General features: G+C 42.3%; 1 protein-coding gene across 9 annotated transcripts in view; it reads left to right on the top strand.

Annotated features, from left to right (window-relative positions):
- The window catches only part of FBXO47 (F-box protein 47), a 1641665-nt gene that overhangs the window by 451330 nt on the left and 1163731 nt on the right, over window positions 1-26604 (top strand). For 8 of the 9 annotated variants that reach the window (XM_078645633.1, XM_078645631.1, XM_078645626.1 and 5 more), the window contains exon 4: window positions 16284-16360. In XM_078645633.1, coding sequence (XP_078501759.1) covers window positions 16284-16360 — 77 coding nt within the window. Of the gene's footprint in view, window positions 1-16280; window positions 16361-26604 lie in introns of those variants that run through there. The other variant, XM_078645634.1, reaches the window with a different exon arrangement.

The following is a 26604-nucleotide window of genomic DNA, read 5'->3' as shown; positions in this document are numbered from 1 at the left end:
ATAATCCTCTGATGCTGGTCCTAATATTGATAAAACAGTGGCCACTTCAAAAGTGTCAATATATGCCTGTCATTCAAGCACTCAACAACCAGTAGATGTTGACAATCATTGTGTTGGTCCCAGAGTTGTCTACGACCGGATCATTGAAATCCAAATCCTCGATCATTGATAACACACACCTCTTTGATGACCTCACTGCTAACGGAATTACCATTCAGAGATTACAGAAACAGCACTGAAACATACCACTTGAGGGGTGAAGTGAAACTCATTGCCCCAGCTCAAGCAAACTTAATTACTTAGACAGGCCACAAGATATCCACCCTCCTCTCTTGTTACACGTCTCCTAGCAAGATGTCTTTATAACGCTAAAATCAGGTTTGGGCGACAGAAGATGAAGAGAAGAGTAATGTAAGTGAGGCCTGTAACCTAGACAACAATCTAGGCCAACTGCAAGTCTGCTATCTGCCAGAAGAGCAAGAACAGAAACAAGAGATGGAAGAATCATGAAGGTGACCAACAGCCAACACATTCCCATGGAAGGTGATACTGGGATGATGAATACCATTGTTATGATGAAATATTGTACTTCCAAGATCTACTTATGGGACTGACGTCGCTGACTTTCTACTATCTTTCCAGGGGCTGCTGAGTTTTTCTACTCACTTTTCAGCACATCACTGTTTCCGACATCCCTATCACTTCACAGGCCATCTAGCTAATATCGACCTCCACTACCACCAGCAGGACACAATCCAGCACAGCCTTGTAGAAGGGAGTCTGGTGCTGCTCAACATACGAAAGGGGAAAAATAGGAAACAGACGTGCCAAAGAAGGAGCAGCTAGATGAGTGGTGTAATTGGATTTAAAAATTGCTGTTGCTAATATCTGGCCTTGTACATCTCCATTCCCTGTCTATATCTAAACACTCAGACTCTTATTTAGAGCTTTGTGGATTGGACACAGCATCATAAATGTGATGGCTATCCTGCAAACTGGTCTGCAAATTGATTATAGCCTGTAATATAGATGACGGGATATCAGCCACATTTGTGATGGAGTAGCCCATTCGCTAAACTCTAAACAAAGCCCTCATTTTGTCTATATAAGACTATTTCCCATTTATTCTCACTACGATGTACTGCAGTACAAACGCTGGGCCAGATTCACAAACGGCCTCCGCAGTCGTCACAGAGGCCACGAAGTCGTGGCGGGGAGCCCGCAGTTGTGGCAGGACCTCCGCACTGCAGTTACTCACTGTGGAGGTCCCGCCACGAATGTAGGCCCCCACCTCAACTGCGGGCCCCCTTGCCACGACTGCGTGTGCAGAGACTCTTAGTGATTCAGCCCCTAAATCTTCAAACTGGTGTCTCCTATTGGATACAACTGTAAAGGAACCCAGAAATCGTTAGGGCTATTTCAACGGGGTATTGTGGAGTAATAGGCCTCCAGTTGTACATCACAATACACTAGATCAGATATCCATTCTTCAATAGTGGGGGGCTCATTTCTACCCCACACACTGGTAACCCTCCTTTTATCTCCATACGGGCTCACGCTCGTGAACCCACCTGTTCCACTGCAAAATGAGGTATGTTTCCTTTCATTAATTAGGCCTCCCCATCAATGTATTCTCCCATATTTTACCATTGTAAACCAATCATTTATTCGAGTCCATATTTCAACACTTTTTCTGCGCAATCGCATCACTCCGGAGACAGCTTGTTTGCACCTTAGTACTTTATTCAACATTTCAAATGTATCCTGCGTGCACATTCAGGCATTCACAGTAACATGTGAAAGGACAATCATATTTCAGAATGAGCTCATTTCATTATGCCCAATGCATTTCGAGCCAGACGGCTCTTCGTCAGGGTTCACTGTGAGCGCTCAAACCGACAGCCTAACGTTCCCGTTTCACTACATCTGCTTTGAATCTTAACCCTCCTTTTAGTCATTAACAAGACAATTAAAATTAAATATTGAATATATTGTGGCATATTCATGCTTCACCATGGTGGAAAAAGCATTTTTGTGGCATGCCTTTTTGAAGGAAAAGCGAATCTGGATTAGGGGTAATAAATTGACCTTTAAAATAATTAATTTTATCCTTGTACACAATTACCTTTTTGTCTTTTATTTGGTAGCTCTTTGGATCTGATGCTTACTGGTTCCAAAAGATTCAAGCAAGCCGGGCTGAAGATGGCTGAAATGCCAGAAACCGGTCCTCGGAAGCTTGTTTCCGGTCCAGGGAAGGCATGGCTTGGCAGTTCGGGCTGGACTGTTCCCATGAGGCACAGGGTCAGACTGATTTGCATATGGCCATGTCTGAACTGGGGTGGCTGAGTGGGCTAAAGAACGGTGATGGATTAAACCCAGATCTGTTGACTGGGTGTGAGTGTTTGATTGGTTCAGATGCTCCGTCCATCACCACCCCCTTTTGTACCACTTTGTTCGCCATAAGTTGGCAGGGTATGCCCAGACGTGAGTCCCTTGCTCCCTTTGGGCCCGATTCACAGAACTAACTTAAGACAAAATCCTAAACGTACTACTTTTGGTATTCACAGAAGTTAGGATTTTGTCTTAAGTTTGTCTTAAGACAGACTTAAGACAGACTTAAGACAGACTTAAGTTAGGATTTTGTCTTAAGTCTGTCTTAAGACAAACTTAAGACTAAATCCTGACTTCTGTGAATACCAAAAGTAGTAAGTTTAGGATTTTGTCTTAAGTTAGTTCTGTGAATCGGGCCCTTTGCCACTGGATTCAAGCAAGCCGGGCTGAAGACGGCTGAAATGCCAGAAACCGGTCCTCGGAAGCTTGTTTCCGGTCCAGGGAAGGCATGGCTCGGCAGTTCGGGCTGGACTGTTCCCATGAGGCACAGGGTCAGACTGATTTGCATATGGCCATGTCTGGACTGGGGTGGCAGAGTGGGCTAAAGAACGGTGGTGGATTATACCCAGATCTGTTGACTGGGTGTGAGTGTTTGATTGGTTCAGATGCTCCGTCCATCACCACCCCCTTTTGTACCACCCCCTTTTGTACTACTGGTTCCAAAAGAGACATATTTGCATATCACAAAGGTCTTCAGCAAGTAATTAACAAGAAAAAATGAAGGAGGCCCCCTTTATTAACTGGTCAGGGACCAGGGGAGATAGATATAAAGACAGGAAGTGTCCCTTTGTTTAAAACAAGTGGACCCCTGGTAGAGTCCAACAGGTTGTGATGTTGGACATATAACCTTTTAGGACAAAAGCACCAGCCACACAGAACGAACTCACTAATATGATGGGGGCTAACAACAGGTTAGGAAAATATTTTGACAATGTCAACAGCGTCAAAGGAAATTCTTATATAAGTATTAACAGGACCATCAATACATAATTTATACCACAGTATATAAAAAAATGTCTTCACTGGTTTGTTATTTAAAAATATTGTTTATTGTGTTGCATAGTTATTTCAACAATTAGCAGTAAGTCAATACATACATAGATTTAAAAGTTACATTACTAAACAGATAATACAAAAAATGTTAAAAAATGTACAATAAATTTTAAAATTGTTCGTGAGAACAAGTGTTGACGCGGCGTTTCGGTTTTTGGCAATAAGCACCTTCTTCAGGACAGTTTCTCAGCTAAACATACTCCGGATTCCCTCTGAGTAATTAGCACTGCGACATCCTGATGTGAATCCATTGAAACACTCAGAACCCCAAGACGCTGTCCGTGGAGGAGCAGGGAGGCCGACCATTTTTAAACTGATCGTATATTAATCGTGAGGTCATCCCACGAAAACTGCAACGTCGACGAACGAAGCTAAGCAGAAAATTATTATCAGACGCAAACTCGGTGGCTCCTCCTGGACAGTGTACGAGTCTGTGTTACAGCATTAAGAAACTGTTTATTTGTAAGCACCCTACAACTATAGAAGGGGGGTGACTTTTTCAATTGTCTGCGCCCACATCAGGATGTCGCAGTGCTAATTACTCAGAGGGAATCCGGAGTATGTTTAGCTGAGAAACTGTACTTATTGTACATTTTTTAACATTTTTTGTATTATCTGTTTAGTAATGTGATTTTTAAATCTATGTATGTATTGACTTACTGCTAATTGTTGAAATAACTGTATGCTACACAATAAACATATGTATGTTTTATTTTGAAATAACAAACCAGTGACGACATTTTTTTATATACTGTGGTATAAATTATGTATTGATGGTCCTGTTAATACTTATTTCCTTTGACGCTGTTGACATTTTCAAAATATTTTCCTAACCTGTTGTTAGCCCCCATCATATTAGTGAGTTCGTCCTGTGTGGCTGGTGCTTTTGTCCTAAAAGGTTATATGTCCAACATCACAACCTGTTGGACTCTACCAGGGGTCCACTTGTTTTAAACAAAGGGACACTTCCTGTCTTTATAACTTCAGCAAGTAATGCATTCTGAAGCCACTAGAAAACGACCTGCCAGTCTGGAGCTTGCAGCAGACCAGAGCGGTGCGGAGCAGACCGCGTGAGCAGTAGTGGCGGAGCAGCGGCGGAGGCCAGGAGACCCCGACCCTGACGCCGAGAACCGCCTGGCTATGAGACCTGCTAGCCACTCCTGCTGGCCGCGTTATGCCCCCGAAAAAGCCCGTGCTCGTGGCTGGTGGCCCGAGCGGCGGCCTGCGGGTAGCCGGACAGCCGGGAGTCGGTGAGCCCATGAACCCGCGGAATTACAGCGGTTTCCCGCGTCAGCTGTATAGTCTTGCTTGAGCTTGCTCCTCCAGGACCAACACGGCTGCTTGCTGTTCTACAAGACCGCCCGGGTAGGTGTTGCGTGCTAAGTTGTGCCCATTGCGAGCCCCGAACCACCGAGTGAGCTGCATTGGGGCATCGGGGATGGGGGCTGCTGGCGCCGTCGGCAGTGAGAGGCTGCTAGTGGGAAGACGAAAGAGGCAAGAGTTGAGGACCCAGCCAAGCCCCCATTTTCTGCAGCTTCATCGCCTTCAGCTATCGTCCTCATTGCCCTCATTCCACATGCTGCTAAGACAGCCCACATCGTTGCTCGCTATACAATGTCAACATCATCTGCCAAGAGGGAGGAAAAACGCCTCACAGCTGAATAGCGAACTTAGAGAGGGAAAATAATGGCTGTATAGAGAGCGTTGCACCGTTCGCATTAACAGGGAAAAAATGTTAAGGCGACACCGCAACAATCATCTCCTATTAACTACTAACCTTCAGCAATCCCCCAACCTGAGCCAGTATTCACTCAAAACTATGGACCATAGCCCAAAGAACTGTGTGGAAAGGTTCTCGGTCGGGAACTAACCTAGCTTTGACCAAACCTGACTCATTCATCCTAACCGCCTTCAAAGTAAACACGTTCAAACAGACCTGCAGGTGGCATCAATTGGCTGAGATATTTAGTCTCAATCCGATTCAACTTGACCCGCGGAGCCACGGTGTATTGTCTACAAGTGTGTAGATACTAGTTCAGGTTCTAGGCCAAGCTCAGGGCCGCTCAAATGAGATCGGGGAAAGTCCGCCAAGTGGCAAAAGGCAAAAAAACTAAAAAAAAACTAACAAAAAAAATCCACCGAGGGGGACTCACTCTTCAACCAAACAGTAAAGGTAATAGGCTCAAGGGAGAGGTTGGTCTCAGCACCGACCCCGTCAACAACAACGCCAAGCCCGAAAAACAAAACAGGGATCCATAAATTCTTCTTTTTAAAGGATCCAATGGCAGCAATTTATGTTCCAACAGTTGAAGCCTCCCAGTTGCCAAGCCCAATGCTTCCTGATAAATCAAGAGCTATCCCCCTACAGGCACCTGCAAACTTTAACAACGCATCACGAAGGGAATCATTTCCGCAAAAAAATATGGCAAGTTTAGGTGCTGGAAAGCTTGTAACCACAACAGCTCAGGTGTACCAGACAATGCCCACAACTCATGCCACAACATTTACAAAAAAAAATAAAAAATCAGTGATTGCAACAACTTCTAACTCAATTGCAACTGAGCTAGTCAACAGTGTTGTATTGGAGGGGGGCACCGAGATACCTATGGAGGAAATGAGAGAACGGAAAAATCTTAACAGCAGCTTTGCAGCTAACAACGTAGCCCCGGAGGGACATACAACCGCTACGGGTCCGAAGGATGAACAACCTGTAGTAGGTCTCCAGGGAGAAGTTCATTCAAATATAAAAGGCACAAAGGACGAAAAATTAAATTCAATAAAATCTGCAATACAGGCAGGCCCTACGAAAGAAGTCCGCACCAAATCATTTTCGATGTTAAATGATTCTAACTTGGTGGAAATCCTGGAAATATTGGAAACCAATTGTCAGGAAAAAGAATTCCAAGGAAATGATCTACAATTAGAGTCAAGTAAAAGAACACCACCGAGTATATCCATAATGGTTGCATCCACACCTTTAAGCCCACTAGGCAAGTACGATCTCCAGCTTCCTGCATTAGCGGAGGACAGTCATAGTACTACGACAGTTAAGCAAATAAACCTTTCACCACCAATAACCATTTCATCCGTTATTTTATTTTTTTATTTTGAGAATTTTATAGAGCGCGCAGCGGCCCCAACGGGGCGTCCCGGCGCTGAAACTCTGAAAACAAAAGGGAGGTCAGAGGGGCAGATATCCAGATTTAAGATGGGAATAGGTGTGTTTTCAGGGATTTACGGAAGACTAATTCTGTCTGACAGGTGCGTAAGGCTAATGGGAGTTTGTTCCAGCACTGGTAGGTACAAACCTCAAAGGTTTTGCCACCTGCCCGAGATCGTTTAAAACGAGGGGTTTCCAGGAAATGGAGGGAATTGGACCGTAGAGTCCTGGAGTTGGCATAAGGTCGAAGGGTGTTTTTAAGGTGTGCCGATCCCTTGCCTTTTGAAGCTCGAAAGGCCAGTACCATGGCTTTGAACACACATCTTTTTGCTATGGGCAGCCAGTGTAGCTTACGGAGATGAGGAGTAATATGGTGTCTGGCCGGGATTCTCTCAACCAGCCGGGCGGCAGCATTTTGGACCGTCTGGAGTTTGTGGCAGAGGCCCGCTGTGACACCAAGGTAGAGGGCATTGGCATAATCAAGATGGTATATGATCAAGGCCTGGATCACAGTCTTACGGCAGTCTGCCGGCAAGTAGTTGATGAGGCGTTTTATGGTTCTAATCTTGGCGAAACAAGAGGTTGCTACTGTTTGCACCTGATTTTTGAAGCTAAGTTGAGTGTCCCAGCGGACTCCGAGATTTCTCACCGAGTCTTTAGGGATGGGGGCTAGGCACAAGTCTTCTGGCCACCATATCGTGGAGTCCAGGGGGGATGGTGTATTAAAAAAAAGAATCTCTGTTTTTCCGGCGTTGAGGCGAAGGGAGTTGGTATCCATCCAGCTCGAGATATCCCTGAGACAAGATTTCAAAGGATCAAAAGCAGAGGGGTAATGGGAGTCGAAAGTGAAAAGAAGCTGGATGTCGTCAGCGTAAGAAGTAGATTTGATCCCTGTTTGTGCAATCAACTTGGCTAAAGGGGTGAAATACACGTTAAAAAGGAGCGGGCTCAAAGAAGAGCCCTGTGGGACTCCCCATTTGAGCGGTCTAGCCAAAGAGGAGAAAGGGGGTGTGAAGACCTGTTGCGTGCGGTCCGAAAGGTAGGATGAAAACCAATTTAGGACAGCACCGCCCAACCCGAGGTCCTCCAGTCTTTCCAGCAGGATTTTGTGAGAGACGGTGTCGAATGCTGCCGATAAATCTAGCAGCACCAACACCGCCCTCGATCCTTGATCGAGCGTCCATCTCACCGAGTCGGCCATTTCAATAAGGGCCGACTCGGTGCTGTGGCCCGATCTAAATCCGTGCTGGGAATCGTGGAGAAGACCATTGGTTTCAATGTATTTCGACAGCTGGGAGTGTGCCAGTCTTTCCAAGATCTTAGCAGGGGCGGGCAGGAGAGAAATAGGCCTGTAGTTGCTGGGATTGTCTGGATCCAAGTTAGGTTTTTTTAGGATGGGAACTAAGGAGGCATGTTTCCATTTGGCAGGGAAACAGCCCGTTCTGAGTGAATGATTCCAGATGAGATTCAGGTAAGGGTTAAGAAGGGATGCGTATTTTTTATATTGCTTGGCAGGCAGGGGGTCTTTAGGTGAGCCTGATTTGCATTTGGTTAGTTCAGCTAGAGAGTCGGCTTCAGATATGGTATCAAATTCGAGTAGAGTGGGTAACTTGGACGAGAGGGTGATGAGGTTCTTTTTTTGCCCTGCAGTGTTGGGGAGGGGGAAGGAGGAATAAATGGCCTCAATCTTATCTTCAAAGAATTTAGAGAGTTTGTCGCAAAGCGACTGGGAGGCGGGCTGAGAGCGAGTCAGCGCAATAGGGTTTGTGAAGGATCTCACTATGTTGAAAATGTCCCTAGGGCCATTACTGGCAAGTTGGATTCGAGATGCCAGGAAATCGCGTTTGTGTTTTTCAATCAATCTGCGGTATTCTTTAAGGGCTGATTTATAAGTAGTTTTGCTGTCCGGGGAGAAGTTGAGTCTCCAGAGGCGTTCGAGGGATTTACAAGAGGCCTTTTTTTGCCGCAGCTCCTCAGAGTACCATGGTGCAGAGGGTGACGCCCTGTAGGTTTTTATGGGTTTACTGGGGGCTAGGGCATCCAAGGCCTGAGTAATCCATGAGTCCAGATGGTCAATCAGTATGTCCGGATCGGACGACAAACAAGGAGGAAAGTTTTTGAGGTGTCCCAGGAGTAATTCAGGAGTAATACAACTCCAGTTTCTACCAGATAATTTAGGAATGATAGCGGGTCTGGCGTGGCTGGGGATGTCAATCTCGAAAGGGATGAGGAAATGGTCCGACCATATAACCGGGATGGGAGATGTAACTCGGATAGAAGGTAGGTTGGAACAGATCAGATCCAAGGTATGACCAGCTTTATGTGTAGGTAGAGTAACTATTTGGGCTAGCTTACAGGCGGCTAGCGTCGAGATGAAATTACTGCTGTGTGGGCAGGAGTCATTATCGACATGAAGATTGAAGTCTCCTAGGGCAGTGAAATTGGCGTATCGTGTGCTGAGCTGAGTAAGATAGTCCGCTAAAGCCAGTAGGTAAGAAACATTGGAATGCGGGGGGCGGTAGATAAGAATTCCAGAGCAAGAAGAGGACGGGGAGATTTGGACGTTGAAGGGCAGGCCTTCAATGATGTCAATTTGATCAAATGGGGGAAGGGAAACCGTCCATTTGGATTTGTGAATTAACGCAACACCACCCCCGGATTTACCATTGGGTCTGTTTGCACAGGTGATGTTGTAGCCCTCCGGTAGTGCAAGGGTGATGGCGGGATTCGTGGTGTCATTTAGCCAGGTTTCGGTCAGGAAAAGCAGGTCCCAATCGTTGTCTCGAAGGGACTGCCAGATGTCGATGGCGTGTTTACTCAGGGATCTGCAGTTGATCAGAGCAGCTCGGAGGGTCCGGGGGGATGGTAGACTGCGTGGAGGGGGGGAAATCAGGGCGTGAGTCGTCCTGATAGTGTAGCCAGGAGGGGGAAGAGAAAAATTACAGACAGAGCAGGCGTGAGCAATGCCTTGAGCACCAGAGGAAGGGAAGAGGCAGATCAAGCACTGGGGGGGTTTCAGAGACAGCAGCTCCTTTCGAGTGTAGGCAGCGATAGGGTGGCTAGGGGGTTGGAGATAGCTACCGGCCCCGGTCGCGTCCTGATCGCGGACGAGCGCAGACGAGCTTGCCTTAAGCGCGCCTTCGGCGCGCCATCGACGCGCCCGCTGCGCTCGTCCGCTGCGCTTCCGGTATATGCACATTGTTATCCGTTAGCAGGATAGATCTGGGGTCAGGGGTATCGGCGAAGCACAATGAAGATTGCTCAAACACACAATGGACTCAAACCCTGATACACACTTTGGAACAAGCAATAAAGGTTTTGAACTACCAGTCAGACAAAATGGAAGTCCAAATAGACCTCGTAAATCTAATTGATGGACACATCTCAGGGATTAACACCAAAATGGATTTAATAACATCCCTACTAACACGCAGGGGAAACATGGACCAGCTAACAGATAACAACAAACAATCATCCAACTGTGGCTGTGGCTCAATTATAGAGAAACTGGTAACCTTACCTGAAATCCTAAAGGACATTCTAGGGGTAGTAAAACAATCTTGTAACAACAAGCAGTTTAAAAAAATCAAAAAAACTGCAGATCAAGAGGAAAAAACAAAAGGCATTAATTTAATAACAGAGGCAATCAGCAACGTCAAAGACGAAACAGAGAAAGTGGAGCTCCCGGACCAACCGGGTACAACAGACCCCCAAACAGACGCCTTACAGAGCTCCTTGAAGTCAGCGGTGGTCGCCAAACCCACAAAACAGGAAAGAAAGCGCGCAAGGAAGGCCCGGCTCAAATATAACAAACAGCCGAGCCCAGCTCTGGAGAAAATCTTCCCGTTATTTACAATAAAACCATCCCAAGGGGAAAAGAATAACCCATTGAAAGTGCTCTCGCGTGGGGCAGCACAATTTGCTGCAGATCCATCTAAAGTCACTCTGACCCCCAAATCAAAACAACAAAGTATGATCTCTACCTCTATACTCCAAAAGACGGACCAAGTCTTTCACATGGACGCGGGATCCCCTCCAGAGTACAAAGTAGACCAGAAATCCATTCAGGACGTGCAGCAACTAGAAAGAAACAAAGTAATTGACGAAGGAGAGGGGCGGGAAAAAACATTTCATACGTCAGATAAAAGAGAATTCAGGTGTAATAGAGGTCTAATCATAGAAACAGGGGATAACCCCCACGAGGAGAGGAAAAAAGGATAAGAACCGGTAAAGCGGAAAGCCTCCCCAGTCAAGAAGCCGCAGGCACTAACAACCTCCAAGGCTCAAAACTTTATTAATCCAATAGAGGTCACAATAACTGGAAAAGCCCGACATTGCAAGCTCCATCATTCGGATCCAGAGCCGGAGCACATAGGGAAAAGTGCAACTAAAAAAACGGGAATGACAGAAAGGACACTGGAGGAGGCAAACGCTGTCCCTACGGAGCGTGAACCACGATTCAAATGAGATATCCCATTAACAAGAACTCCTGAAACTGGAAAAAACGAAACCTCACACTCCTGTAACAGTGACCAAAACCATCCTGAGGGGTTCGAATTGAAATTGTCATTCGTACCCGAATACGCGACCAAAGGAAGACAAGACATCTTAAACAGAGGGAACCTGTTGAGGCTATTTAAAGAAATACCAGAATTAAAAGGAATTCGCTCTCAAGATCTAATAGTCGTAGAATTCAAACAAACCCCAAGGTTGGGAGCCGAAGAGACTCTGACCACTTAGTCCTCAGAGGACTTGGTGGATAAAATATACTCAACGAGTGCAAGGTTCGGAGTCTGGGGAATAATGCCGAAGGTTCACAAACGCCCAAGGTACCCGCATCCCCTCCTTAACAATCTAAGAGAGGGGGACACACTGGGGAAAAGCCATAATACATGCGTACGCGGTGCACGTTCCAACTCCCCCGCTATGCCTTCCAAGGAGAACAGGCCCAACACAACGGAAAGCCCTGCAAACATGGAGGGCAGACCACTGGAAAATAGGGATTGGTCTTGGGTGCCCAAAATACTAAATAATAGGTATACCTAATGAAGAAAAGAAAAGTATAACAGGAGAAAGGAGGCTGGCCCCTAATAGGGAGTAGGTCCGTCCAGCCAACATCACCATCATGGAACGTCCACGGATTTAAAGACATGGGGCAGGACCACGAAACCTTATCGCTCTTTATTCAACAAGACATAATCCTGCTCCAGGAAACCAGGAATTTGATTCCAACTTCAATCCCAGGATTCATAGAACACCACACCCTGGCTGAAAGATTTTCAAGCTTTGGGCACCCTAGAGGGGGCCTATCAACTTACGTTACACAAAAACTGGACTGGTCAACTGAAGAATTGGACACGGGCTAATTGGGTCCAAGTGACCAAATTAAGTGGTAAACACTCGTCTGACAAATCTAAGTTGCAACTCTTATTAGTCAATGTTTATATCCATCCCGAAAGAAAAAAGCAGAAAGGAAAATACACTACTCTAATGAATCTAATAAAATCAATGCAGAGAAGTCATCAGCATTGTCAAATAGTTATTTCAGGAGACTTCAATTGCAACCTTATAGCCAGTACTCTGTACGAAAATAAAAGGCAAGATAACCAGGGAGCCAGAATATTAGAGAACGAACGTGAAACTCTTGGTCTGTCAATCCTGAACAGCAACACACCAGGAGATATTCCAGCGGCAGCCACCTACTTGGGCGGAAAAGTTTTTTCAACAATAGACTTTACCATAATCAGCAACAATTTGCTCTCACAAATCGATACTTTTAAAATCACCCCAAGAGTTGAAAGCGATCAGCTTCCTCTCATTTTAAGAATGAATATTAAAGTAAAGCCTGCACAAAAAAATAATTCCATCATGCAATACCCAGAAAAGTTCTCTCTACGAAAATTATTATGGCAGGGAGTGGCGCCACAAACCATACAGGAGACAGCCAGGGAATTCTTGGGCAAACAGGGCCCACAAGCAGAAGACGAGCGCGTAAAAACCTGGGAAGAGCTGGCCCAGTTATTAGTCCAAAGATTCCCAGCCACACTGGGTAGCACTTCAAGGAAGGTGACCAAAAGAGAACCCTGGTTCAATAATGAGTTAAGAGAACAAAAAAAAGCTATTGCAAGAGAGGTGCGACTACTATTATGAGCAGCAAAAATTGACAGAAAAACTGAAGCTGTGCGAATTGAGGAGCAATTATAGGAGAAACCTGAGGAGCGCAAAAACAGCGTATAAGGGGACCATCTGGACACAATTATTGACCGCAAGCAAAAAGCCCAACAGCAGCGACTTTTGGGGCATAATAAACAAATTGTCAACTAGCCCAATACTACAGCAAGAAGCGGGAATCGGAGAAGAAACGTGGATTCATCACGTGCAAACCCTGTACATCGGTAAATACCGATTCGGTAAAATAGAGAAAGAGTCAAGGGTGGCAGGGTGTCACTTTGACACCCTGTTGCACCCCTGAATAGTGCTTGTGTGCACATGTGGCATACATACATGCCCTAAGGGCATGTATGTCTGTCACATGGCACAGGTGTAAAGGCACAGATTTGCATTTACAGAGGAATTCCTTATTTACCACCAACTAATAGTTGGTGGTAAATATCGAATCCTTAAAGCACAAAAGCACCCTTTAAAGTGCTTCCTACATCTCATTTACCGATTCGGTAAATACCGAATCAGCAAATGATGTTTCGGTAAATACCGATTCGTTATTTACCGAATCGGTAAATATACCACTTACACCTGAAAAGGCTATTACCGGTCGGTAACGGCCGATTTCGGCCATTACCAACCGGTAATAGCCTTCCTACATCTGGCCCTAAGAGGTTTTATATTAAAACTCAAGACCGAGGGAGCGGCAGGTCCAAATGGTCTTCCGAATGCTATCTTTAAGAATGACCCAGATTTTTGGTCCTCCCATCTCACTCCCCTCTTTAATGAGATCTATTCGCAGTCCAACGTTCCCGCTTCCTGGAAAGGGAACATAATCCACCCCATATTTTAAAAGGGAGACCACCGCAATCCGGGAAATTACAGATTGATCTCATTGATAGACGTAGAGGCTAAGCTTTATGCTTCTTGTCTGCTAGTCCAGCTCCAAGATTGGATGGAGGAGAAGAATATAATCCCCAAGTTCCAGACGGGTTTAAGGCAAGGGATGGGAACCACAACAAACTTGGCCATTCTAGCACTCATAATTGAAAAAGCACAAAAAAGAAATCCCGGCTATTCGCATGTTTTGTGGATATCAAATCCGCCTTCGACCGAGTAAGCAGGAGTCATCTTTGGAAGAAACTTAACGTTTGGGGTTTGCCAAGAACAATGCTCAATGCTATAACCATCTTATACACAGATACTTGGGCAAGAGTAAAGCTGGGCGATGGGTACAGCACAACCTCAAGCATCCACACGCAGCGAAGCTTGAAACAAGGCTGCATTTTAGCTCCTAGCCTATTTAATCTGTTCCTATCAGACATTGCATCGTATATTGAAAAAGCCGATTGCCACCCGCCGAACATGGCCAATGAGTCCGTTGCCATTTTACAGTACGCTGATGACATTGTTTTGTTGGGCCAAACCCCTTTTGGCTTACAAAGATCAATAAACAATCTAGCAACCTACTTGGATCAGGAAGAACTGGAGTTAAACAAAGAAAAAACAAAAATAGTTTGTTTAGTGGATCCCAAAAAAAACAAGTTTAAATGGTCGGAGAAAGGGCCAATTGTGGGAGAGCAGCGCTCATATAAATATCTCGGCGTAACAATCGGGCAGGGCACATCTCATAAGGAACACAAATTGGTATTAAAAGCTAAAGCTCAATCATTAATTTACGCATACAGATTACTACGCAAAAAACTGGACTGCCCGAACTATACTCATCTGCTAAAAGTGATGGCCGCACAAATCCAGCCCAGCCTGTTGTATGGTTTAGCCCCCTGGTGCGGCAAGGAAGCGCACCTACTGAACGAGCTTCAGACAAGGATATACAAGGCCGTTTTTGACCTGCCAAAATCCGCCTCTCCTTCTTAGGTTCGACTGGTATTCGGCCTCCAGCATCAGAAATTCCGGGGAATGAGCGGCTTTGTTAAACTTTGTCACAAATTCCGCTTCTCTAACCCAGACACCTTGAACAGATTATGCTGGGACGAAATCAAGCACCAGATGAACCTTGAAATACCTAATTCCTGGGGAAGCTTCCTGAGAACTTCTCTGGCCGAGCTGGAATTACAAACAGCATGGGAAAACGGGGCTGATAGAGCAACCTTCGGTAAAGCTGCAAATGCCGCAGCTAAAAAGAAATTTTTGCTGGCTGACAAAAAAGTAATAACCAAGCGCCGGCACGGGTGGACAGTCATCAACTCATATAGAACCCTAAAGCCACAAGCATATCTATCTGCTCACTTCAGCTTGCAGTTAAAAAAGAGCTTTATATATTTTCAAATGGGTGTGCATGACTCAAAAGACCTGCATCCATCGTGGAAAAAGTCCTTTCAATCCGCGAACTGTCGATTATGTGATTTCAAATCAGAATCTTTAACCCACTTTTTATGTGTCTGCCCAGCAGTCCTGGACCAGAGGAGACAGCACTTAAAATTCATCTTCAACGATCTGAACATTCGTTCATGCAGGCAAGCGGTGATATGCTGGCTGGAGGGCACGGAGGGCACGTCCATCATCTTGGCCTGCCGTGGGGTCAAATACTTGACAAAGGTCAGAAGACTCCTATGGCAAGCCGATGGAGAGTAAACAAAACAAGTAGTATCCACGCCACTATGCTACAGTTGACTCATCATATTAATAAATGGACAGAATGCAAATCCATAAAGCGACCCTGCTTAGATGTAGGCTTCTAATAGACGGTCCAGAATATTATACTTTTGAACACTGGGGAATCATCAAAATAATCGTCTTCTTTAAGGGGTCCCCATTCTTTTAATTATGTTGTTCTAAGTTTTAAATTGAAGCCCCTACCGGTGTTGTAACGTGCCGCTTAACTGATAGTCTGTCTGTTGTGTTTTCATTTCAGTAGAGGGGGAGAGATTACACCAAAAAAGTTAAAGTGCTATTAGGGTTTTGAGCTAGGTAAATGACTCAGTCTGTATGAATACCCATACACGAGCTTTTAACATTTGAACTAAAAGATAAGCATTTGTATTCTTGTCAAATAGTTACGGTATCGTTTCAAAATCAGGTGCATTTTAAATCAGGAATGTAATGATATTTCTTTGTATGTTTTTTTATCTATATCGGGGGGAATTGTAATGATTTTAATTAATCAAACAATAAAACAATGACTTGACTTGACATTCTGTGGTAGTTGTGTGATTATGCAATGATTTTCACACCGTTGTTGAATTTTAATAGACATGTGGTAATAGCATGGGATGTAAGTTATATTGAAAACGTCATCTTTTATGCATGCAAGTTTTGAACGGATTTACAGAATTCAGCACAAAATGTTCCCATTCTCATTAATCGATTCACAAAATGGGAAACTAAAAAATGTCTTGTATATTAAAATGCTATATGGGCGATAGAATGGCTATTTTTACAATATGCTAATCTTGAATCATAGCATTTACATGCTCACTTAATGAAAAGATAAATGCTTCTTATATCTTTTCTTACCTGTGCTGGGTGCATGACTGGCTTCCTTTTTCGCCTGCAGGTTTACTGTTTAAGAGATGTACTTTGTTGCTGCCCACGAAGGAGAGGCTGAAGTATATTCACAAGATACTGTCAGAGGTAAGAGACCCACTTAAAGTTTTAATAAATAAAAGTCATGCTCTTCAGACAGAAAATACTATCCATGATATCTAAAAGTTGGTGACAATTATTAGCACAAACATGTCTTACATATCGAGCAATTGGCCAATGTAACCTCACTTATAGGCTGCAAAATATTACTGTCTTAAGCCATTCTCCAGGCCTACTGAAGAAAGACATATTTTAAAGAAGTGCTCCGGGATCCCAGCAAGTAGGCAGGATTGTTCACTATGACTTCAATGGAGATTCCGCTGAGAGAGAACTGGGATTACAGGTAGGAAACCATTCTTTTTCACCTACCAATAGGGGCCGTGACAGTGGTTTCCTCTTGTGTTGGTTACTGTCTTGAGCTGTCATGGCATCTTCTCTGTATAGTTTCTCATAGTATATCTTGGGATTTGTGTTCACATAACCCTAGGTAGGGCTTTAACCTCAAGAATACTTTAGAAGGCTCATTGTGGTAGAATCAGTTGGGCCAGCAATATGCCTGGCCTCTCCCACTCCTTGTATAGCATTGCACTGTATACCTGCTGAGGGACAAAACCTCCCTGTCTTCTTCAGTGATCAAAGTGTGTGTTCCTCCAGATATCACTCCGTCACAACAGTGATGGATATCCAGTCTGCCGAAATATAAATCCCATAGGATATAATGGGATTTATATTTCGGCAAACAAGCTATCCGTCACCGTTGTGATGGAGTAACCCGCGTGCCAAGATCTATCAGGCCCTAATTCTTCAATGTGAATGAGTCTCATGTGTTTAATATGAATGAGTCTCTTGTCTGTACCTGTTTGCAAGAGCCAGTGGGTGCAAGATTCAGAGAACGACACAGGATTTAGCAGAGAAGCCAGAGGCAGAATTTCAAGCGCAACTAAGCAAAGCAGTACGGAAGAACCAGAGGTGAGGCACTTGCACTGTAGCAAATACTATCTAGGCTATCAGGATCATTGATGTCCTTTTCCATTGGGCTCAAACTGGTGCTTGGCTCTAGATCCTCTATTAATTGATTAATTAATTGTGGGTTTCTAAAGCGCTAGAATCGACTCCCGAAGGAGTATCTCCGCGCTATAGACCGCTGGGGAACCCGTCCTGGCTTTCCCTGTGAGATGGTCCCTACTGGGTATCTCCAAGGTGAAACCAGGCATCCCCGGCGTTTGTGGGGGGCCGTTGTGGAGATGAGGCAAGCTAATGCCCAGAGTTGCCGAGTGTGATCCCTGGTTAGAGTAGGCACCGAGGCGAGAATTATCGAGTCCGCTGACCTTGGTCCACGACCCTATAAGGGGGAATTCACAGTTGCAGGGCTGAAGCTGCTGAAGATGTTGAGATTTTCTGTGCAGGGACTAATTACAGATTGCCAGAGGTCTTGGAAGTAAAACAGAAGAGCTCCAGGATACGCTTACTGGAAACTTCATAAATACATGCAGCATCTTCTGTTTGGGCATGGCTATTCACCCTGAGCTGTGTACACGATAGTGGCCAGAAGTCTCATGGGACACGGATTGTGGCTTGCGGTGTGATACAGTGGAAGTGTAGGGGGGCTTAATAATAAACATGTCCAGTGATTCCAAATCATCAGAACTGGTGGGTAGTTTTTGGAGCCAGGGGAGCATGACTAGAGTATCCTCAGAGGTTATGGTTGGGGGCTGTCACAGGGCAAATTTACTCACAGTTAAATTAGCTCTTTTAGCTAGTTCCTATGTTTACTATCTCCAAGTACAAGGCACTGCACTCATAATGCTGAAAGAAAAATTCAACATAGTTTTAGACATGAGTACTTTTCCATCATTTTTATATCTGGACTTTTACTTTTAAGGTAAGCAACTAAGTATTTGACAATTGAATTTAAAATATGAATATATTAATATGATCATATCAAATAATCTAAAGTACTTTTTATTATAAAGGGTTTTATAAAAGGAATAATTAAAACATCCTCTTGGTAAGCACTTAGGGCTACAGTTAGCTTGCAAAGTATTAGAATGTTAATTACATTTTAGGTAATTTAATATAATAATGTAATTACAGACCACATTTCTTTCTCTTTAATATATTTTAATAAATAATTAAATAATAACAGTTGTCCATTTTGAAGCAATAGGTAACATACATAAGATAAAAACAATAATTATAATATTCATAAAAACAACTGAATAACATGACACCCAATACCAATAAGAACCAGACCTTTTTGTATAAAAATAAAAGAAAATAAGAGAGAAAATAGGTATGAGGAAAAGGGGGTTAGGTAAATGGTGGCATAATACAATTAAGCTAGTAAATAAGAGATATATTTTCTTAATGGATACAATTCAAGAGCAACAACATGTATTTAGTGCTAAATAAACAATACCCTATTCAGGGGGCAAGAAAAGGTAAGCAACAATAAATATCCACAATTAAGGTAGTTTGACTACTTCCAGTTCTCTGATAAATTCTTAATTATTATATGCCAGTGAGAGGGTAAATAATTTGGTTTGTATTATCTTTCCTGATTAGAGTTATTTCTTGAAACTTGAGTACCTTTCTTATTGAAGGATATCCATCAATGAGAGCCGAAAATTAGATTTTAGAATAGCATTTATCTTTGTCCCAAATCGGAGTCCAAAATAACAGGCTAAAGGACATTAGAGAATCATGTATATAAGCTAATATTTTCATATATTTGTTGTACTCAGGGTATACTTTTATTCAATTATTTCCAGAATATCCTTCTGTTATTCATTTATTATACCAAATATCAAAATGGATGAATGTATCTCTATTTGAAGAGTACTGCAAAATGTGATGAAATTAGTTAACACATATAGGACTCAACCTTTTCTATGATATAGTCTAAATTCAATCTGAAATTGTCACTGACGGCATTGGAAAATCATACTCCAAATAAATTCATTTTTGTATTATGCCAAATTTAACTAACGTCTTTAAATCTATATTCTGAAGAAAAAAGTTACTTAGGGGAGGTACTTCAGACTGACTAATACTCAGTTCATATGCAGATTCTCTACAGAACCTACCAGCTTCCTTAATGAACACAAATAATGACAATACTTGGTTAATAAGGGAGGAATGTTGGCTATGTATGCAGAAAAATCTTTTGATATTTGGGATTTACAAAACTTTGGTGCAGAAAGTTTTAAAGGAAAAAATAAATAGAAGAAGGGATAAAGGATACCATTATCTAGCACTTATTTTACTATGAATGTAAGGTGTTCGAGTATTAAAAATGAAAAAAGTAGAAGCCTGAGAAATATATTTCATGGACCAATAATGAACAAATGTTAAGAAATGTAGGTTAAATACTATGCCATTTAAGTCCTTTTCTGTGAAGATTTGCTAATTTTATTTTTAAAAAGTTCTTGCATTGCCAAATGCCAAGCTGACTTGCTCTAAATGATCTTGGTATGATTTCCATTGAGTCAGAATTTATGAGATATGATATATGCCACAGAATACATTTTTTTCTAATGATCTGGTATTTACTGGCCATTTGAACAAAAACAGGTTTGACCTGCCGATATGTATCCAGAGAATAGATGTTTATTGCAATATTCATAACTCCTATACAGGCTGTATTTCTAAAAATGTGCTTTGGGCAAAATGGTCAAGGACTTGATGTTGAGAAGATCTGTTGAGTCTCCTTCTTGATTGCCTGAGGGAAGGTTTACTCCTACTAGCAGCTAGTGTGCAACCCTAAACAGAATAATATATGTAAAAACTGCCCACTATCTCTGTAAGGGAAAACACAAAGTTAAAAAAAAAACTACTTAATAATCTTGTATTTCTTGATTAATTGAAGATTAATAGGGACTCAATTATCAAGGCACCAAACTCCAGAAGTAGAATCCAGAAGTTCCAACTGCCTGAAGCAAAAAACGAGGTTAAATATAGTAGCAAAAGGGCAAAGAACGTGACAAAAAGTAAGGGGAAAAATGTATTACAGCACATTCATGACATGGGAAAGCCTACGTATATATGATTCAAACAGGAAAATATGCCACCGAAACTCATGCCATCTGTTTGGCAAACCAAAAAGATGCCAAAGTTTGACATCCTTAGCCTAGTATTGAATTCTGCAGTCCCACACCTGGCGAGAAAGCCCAAGCTCATTCCGATGATGACATTCTGCAATTCAATTCATGCTCCCCAATCCAGTCTACGGTAAGCTCTTGACTCACATGTTACATATGAAGCCTTGAGCTTATCAGGGTGCCAATGAAAGAAACATTAAACTAACAAATGAGCATGAACTACATCTTCCCAAGAATACTTTCTAGAAGGATAATCTTTCCAGCGTATCTACAATTGAAGCTAACTTTAAAATATCAGGTAATCACACATTTCCTTAAACTCATTTGATGGAGAGGATTCAGATTTAGGACGAATGAAAAACAGAATGAATCTTCCAACTACAAGGCATCTTCAACTAAAAGGCTACACAATTGTCCAGAGGAGTTATCATCAATGAACCAAAAATTGTTGTTGAACTTTAATGTTTTGTGCACATAATATCATATAATAATATAAGTATTTCAAATTAAATAAAAGCTACCTAACAGTCATTCAACAATTAAAAAATGCATTATAAACTGAAAGGTGAGTCAAAATGACGCAGTATCAAACAGTTTTCCAATAAAAAAATGTAATATGACAGGTAAACATAGTGAAAGAGACCTGGCTGGACAGGATGTATTTAGCAACACGGGGACATGAAATAAAACAAGTGGAAATAGGAAAATAGGAAACAAAACAACACAGATAATTTGAGAATTGGAGAAAGTCAGAATACTGGAATCTAACAAATGGTAGTAAATGGCACCCTTAGTAAATTAATGTGAGAGCATACCAAGGGGATTAAGGATAATGTTAATGCCAACCCTTAATGATATGGATACGGATATACTGGAAGAGAAGAGAGGACAGTCAAAAGCTTATTTGTTGAATTTAATGGAAACTTCAATCAAGCATGCCAAACACAAATTGGATGTACAATCTAAATAAATCGTGGCTCTCATGAAACTACATGAAATCAAGAAGAAGAAAAAAGTAAAATATCTCCCAGAAAAAACTGGAAAAAACCTTCGAAAAACATGAAGACGAGGTCAAAGATAACATCACAAAATGTCAACAGGGTAGGCTGGACTATGAGTATGTACTGATATATACCATCTCCAGAAAATTTAAACCATTGAGAGTAAAAGAAGTAATACATTGAAAATAATACATTTTTGAGTGACGTGGTAAACAGATCGGAAGAGGATGAGACAGATGAGGGTCCTCATGAAAAGTTAACTTTTTTTACAGGAGATGAAAAAATGTCATATGACTGCAAGACAAGGAGCACGAGAAAAAGAAGGAGGAAGAGGAATTCCTGGAGGGAGAAGAGGAAAAAGAAAGCAGCCTTGAGATCGGTAGAGGAGATACCACAAAATTTACTGGTGAGAATCTTCTCCTCAAAAAAAAATTATTTGAGGTCCAATTAAGGATTTTAAACTATGGTTTAAGTTTTTGGCCTACCTCAGATCCCGATTTTGTGGACTTTCGAATAGTTCACCAGAAAATTGAAGCGCAACAAATACTTTGAAAAGGAATCAGAAACTTAGAGAGAGCCAGTTCAAGCAAACTATAGTTTAACTTTTACAATATCAGAGATATCTGAATTATTGGAGTTGAATGATTTGGCATGTGATACACAGGAGTAACTTGACAATAACCCCAAGACTGATGTGGTCAACACTATACAAAAGATGATATCTGTAGCTAACTATCCGGTCCCCGGTGATTTAAAACCTAAAAGCAAGTTTTCTCCACAGTTACCACCTGGCAACAAAGTTGTTATCTTTTATGAGATGGTGGTTGAAGGTATGAATGCAATTCGAAAACATTGGAATAAAGATACAAGCAACTTCAGAGGAAAGGAACATGGCAGTACAAGGAATATGAGGCATTACAGATCGAGTGAGTGGAACCAAATTGGGATGAACAACAGGATTATAATAAGAACCTCTAGTAAAGGAGGGAACATTTTTTGTAATTGATACATCCCATAACTAAATGGAAGCCAAAAGACAACTGAGAAATAAAGAGCACAATTAAATCTTGAAGGAAAATCCTATAAAAAACATTGAAAAAGAATCTGATGGAACATATTCTGTCTTTTTGTTTTAGTCTTTTCTTCCGCACACATATACACATATGTAAATATTACCCTGTAGTGGTCGCTACAGGGAATTTATAGTTAGGATTATGTTTCCATAGGAAATGCATATTAATAATAATAATAATAATATTAGTGTATTAGTCAATAATTAATACCATAAACATGAGCAAACATACAATCCAGAAAATGTAAAAATGCATACAAGATAGACAAAAAAATTGTCGTACATCTCCTTCAGCCATTGTCACTTGTCCTTCACTTTTTAAATCTTTTTAAAACTTTCCTTCCTAAATATATAAGTAAAGATGCCAATTGCAGATTTTAAATGGATCAAAAATAGCTGGTCAGGTGCTGATCTTTTCACTAATGCATAAAGTGCAGATTGCCATACGGGCGGCTGAAGTTCGGAAAAGTATGAGTAATTAAAGTGCTTATATGTGGAACTGAAGCGGGTATATGTACAGTGCTAGATGGACCAAGGTTTTTCCCCCTGTGAAAGTGCAGGTGTGCAAAACTATGTATCATTAAAGTGCCAAGTTAAACAAATTGTTACATAAACATAGCAGGATAGGGAACAGCTATTATAGTGGTCCCTAGCAGCCAGTCCTTGGAATTGTCCTACTCATGTGAGGATTTACCTTAAAAACTATGGATTTGACACATCCTAAAATTGGATTTAGGAACCCCATCCAGATTACTCAGCACTCAACCTATATGCTATCAATTTTTTGAAAATGTTTAAAAACTGGGTTAGTCTAATGTTTAACATTGTTTTACTTGGATCCATAGACTCCACCAGTACAGACCTACATGACCTAATTCCCCAATCGAGGAACTCTGTCTTAATAGAAATCTTACTGGACAAATGCATACAATATGGAGCAGTGTCTCATTCCCCTGATGGCATAAGCGGCAAGATCGATCTTCACTTAAACCAACCATCCTCCATTTTGGCATGAGGTCTAGTGTGGGTATCTCTCCAAATCTTAAGGCCAAAAATGCCTGTTTGATCTTCCGGTGGAAATGTGCTGCCAACAGGGATAATTCTCTTAAAATGGAATATGATTTCAGCACCAGCCACCCATGACGACGTCAAGACAGGCTTTCCTTATCTGCCATGCAGCTTTTCAGTTTGGTTGGTTTATTAACCAATTTCTTAAAAGTTGGCCAAGAGATATTAGAGTTTCACAGGTCTCCCAGTTCCAGCATCCTAATGCTATTTTCAAGATATTTCATGTGAAGGCCATTTTCCCGTTGTAGGTTGATTTCGGTCCATACTAATTTAGCCAGAGAATTTTCAGCTGCTGCACGCAGGTTATTACAAAGCTTTACAAATGCCGCCGGCCGAGCAAGTGTCTGTTTTATACGTGGAAATTCAAGCCGGAGCTGTGCAGGCGAGGCCAATCTGGGGAGCCTAAAGGTTTGTTTATAAGCTCTTATCAAGGGTTCGTCTAACAGAAGAGTTCATCACCTAACATAATCACCGATCCGTATGCGAGAGTTGGCATCAATTTGGCTTTCAAAACTGTTCCCATGGGTTTCAGATCATGGCCTGGAATGGATCTGGCCAGTGATGAGAAGCCATAGTTAATGGCCTGAGCTTTCACTTTTATCGCCTTCTTTTGGAAAGCAACAGAGCCTTTTGCGTGTATATTCACTCCTAAGTATACATAGAGTTTAACCTCATCAATTCTATTTCCCTTTATAAGCCATTTTTGGTTTTTCTTAGGGTCATGAATACATACTGTCACACTTGTTTTCGTAAGATTTACTTCTAGTCCATTCATTTAGCTATGAGTCCCAACAAAATTGAGCAGCCTTTGAAGGTCTATTCAAGTATTACTAAACAGAACTAGATCATCCGCATAAATGATGTGCGACAGTTTTTGTCCTCCAATGCTCAGTGCATGAACAATCTGCTCTTCAAGCTCTGTAGAGAGATCAGCCAAAAATAAATTAAAAAGAAGGAGAGTTAGGACACAGCCCTGTTTTATGTCTGTTGTTGTTTGCACCTTCTCTGATACGCATAAGCCATCTCCAATTTTGATCTTGACCCATGTGTTTGAGTATACCAGCCTAATTGCTTGTAAGATGTTGGGTGGGATTCCCCATCGCTGAAGTTTGACCTATCGTTTGTTCCGAGGAACACAATCAAAAGCTACCTTATAATCAACAAAGCACATATAAAGAGGTGTCCTAGTTGCTTTTGCTCTATTTGTAATTAAGCTCATGGTCATGGGATTGGTTAAAGTGCCTTGGCGCCTTAGAAAGCCAGTTTGATTTAGGGGAAGTCTTCCATTGTCATGGGACCAAGATTCCAAATCATGCAATAACGTTGAAAAATATTTTTGCTCAATATCCATCAATGGTATTAGTCTATAGTTTGTGGGAGAGCATGCCAAACTTTTTATGAAAATGGGGTGGAGTATTGAGCCCCTCCAGCTGTCAGAAATAATGTTGTTTTCCAAAATGAACATTGAAGCTGCCCATTGTGGAGTGAGGTGTTTAAACAAAGCCTGAGGTAGCCCATTTGGGCCGGGGGCACAGTCTGTCCGAGACTTTTTGGTAACCTTCTCCACCTCGGTCGCTGTGATTATCCGCTGTGCCATAGTGGCTTTATTGGGACGGTAGTGGCTAGTTGTGAGCGTCAAACCGCTCTTGAAGTGTGACTTCAAATATTGAACTCATTCTGTCTCACTGATATTAGCGTTGTTTGCAGCTGCAGGGCTTTTCTCGTTCCTTTTGATTTTCCGCAGAAATCTTTTTGAGTCATCATTTTTTAGAGGCGTGTAGTAACTGGGACCATAATATTTCTTGTTTGGGTTATTTATACATTCAAATCTCTTTTTTTATGCGCCGTCTCTCATTGCGGAGTTGTTGTAATAGACCCGGATCTCCTGGATATTGACGTGATTGCCGGAAAAGTTTGCCTGTTTCCTTTTTTATTTTCTGAATATGGGGGCGATAATTGATCATTTATAATAATCAAGTTGAGATCCCTTTTTAGGTCTAGCCTAGGCAGCACGCAGGTGTATGCAAGACCTGCTGTATTTGATAAAGGAGTTTGCTCCTGCCTGCTACTTACCATTGGTTCAGTCCAGTGTTGCTCTTCTTTTATGCCTCCTAACTGGTTCACGCAGCAATAGCTCACTCCTATTTTTCGCAGAGGTACAGCGGCTAAGTACAGTTTCCTTCCGCATCCAGTCTTCATCTGTTGTTTCTGAGAACAATTTTTTTTGTAATTGTTACAGTGCGGCATGCAGTGCTTTATTCCCGCATTTTAATTGAACACTTCCATCAAGTGTTTGTGTTTTTGTGGCTTGATTACTGTGGAATCCCCTTCACAAGCTTTTCTTTCTTGTTTTATACCTTTTTCGTTAACATTTTTAATGGGAATTTCACACTCAGTGCAAGGACTTATATATATATATTTTGATTACATTTCGGATGTGTATTATTAGGACTCTCATCTCCCACCCTACCTCATCAGGATATGCCACTTTAAGCTTCACTCCCTGCCAATGAGAGAACGGGTGCTACGGCCATGATGACTGGATGTCACATATCTCAGAATTCCTCACTGAGCAGACCTCACCTTCCCCACTCCTCTGGGTGCTGCCTCCACCCCCTCTGCCTTCATCGCAACACAAGGTCTGCTGAAGGAACCTTTGTATTACCTGCTCTTTCAAAACAAACCATGAATGACTTTAAGTCTCTCAGGCTGCGTATGTTTAATGTTAATCTGGAACAGCAGACACAGGCAGCCAGAGACCTATATTTTCCTTTCTTAGGCCATGGAGCATCTAAGTACAAAGCAACAAAGTACTGAGGTCAGAGTAAGAGGCAACTGTTATCCACTTCCTCTGTACAGTGCACGGTATGGTGTAGAGCTCAGAGGCATCCAAACCGTAATGTGATAGAGCTCCAGCTGCCTATCCTTAGTTTCTTGGCAATATTCAGAGTTTATGCTCCTGTTCAGCTTCTCTGTAATCCAGAAGGGAAACCTCGTGTTGAAGGGTCTCCCTTTCAGCTTTCAGAAGGGATATCTAACGGTGGATTAGTG

Source organism: Lissotriton helveticus, chromosome 5_1 (assembly GCF_964261635.1).
Source record: "Lissotriton helveticus chromosome 5_1, aLisHel1.1, whole genome shotgun sequence".
Classification (NCBI taxonomy): Eukaryota; Metazoa; Chordata; class Amphibia; order Caudata; family Salamandridae; genus Lissotriton; species Lissotriton helveticus.
This window is presented reverse-complemented; position numbering and strand designations above follow the sequence as displayed.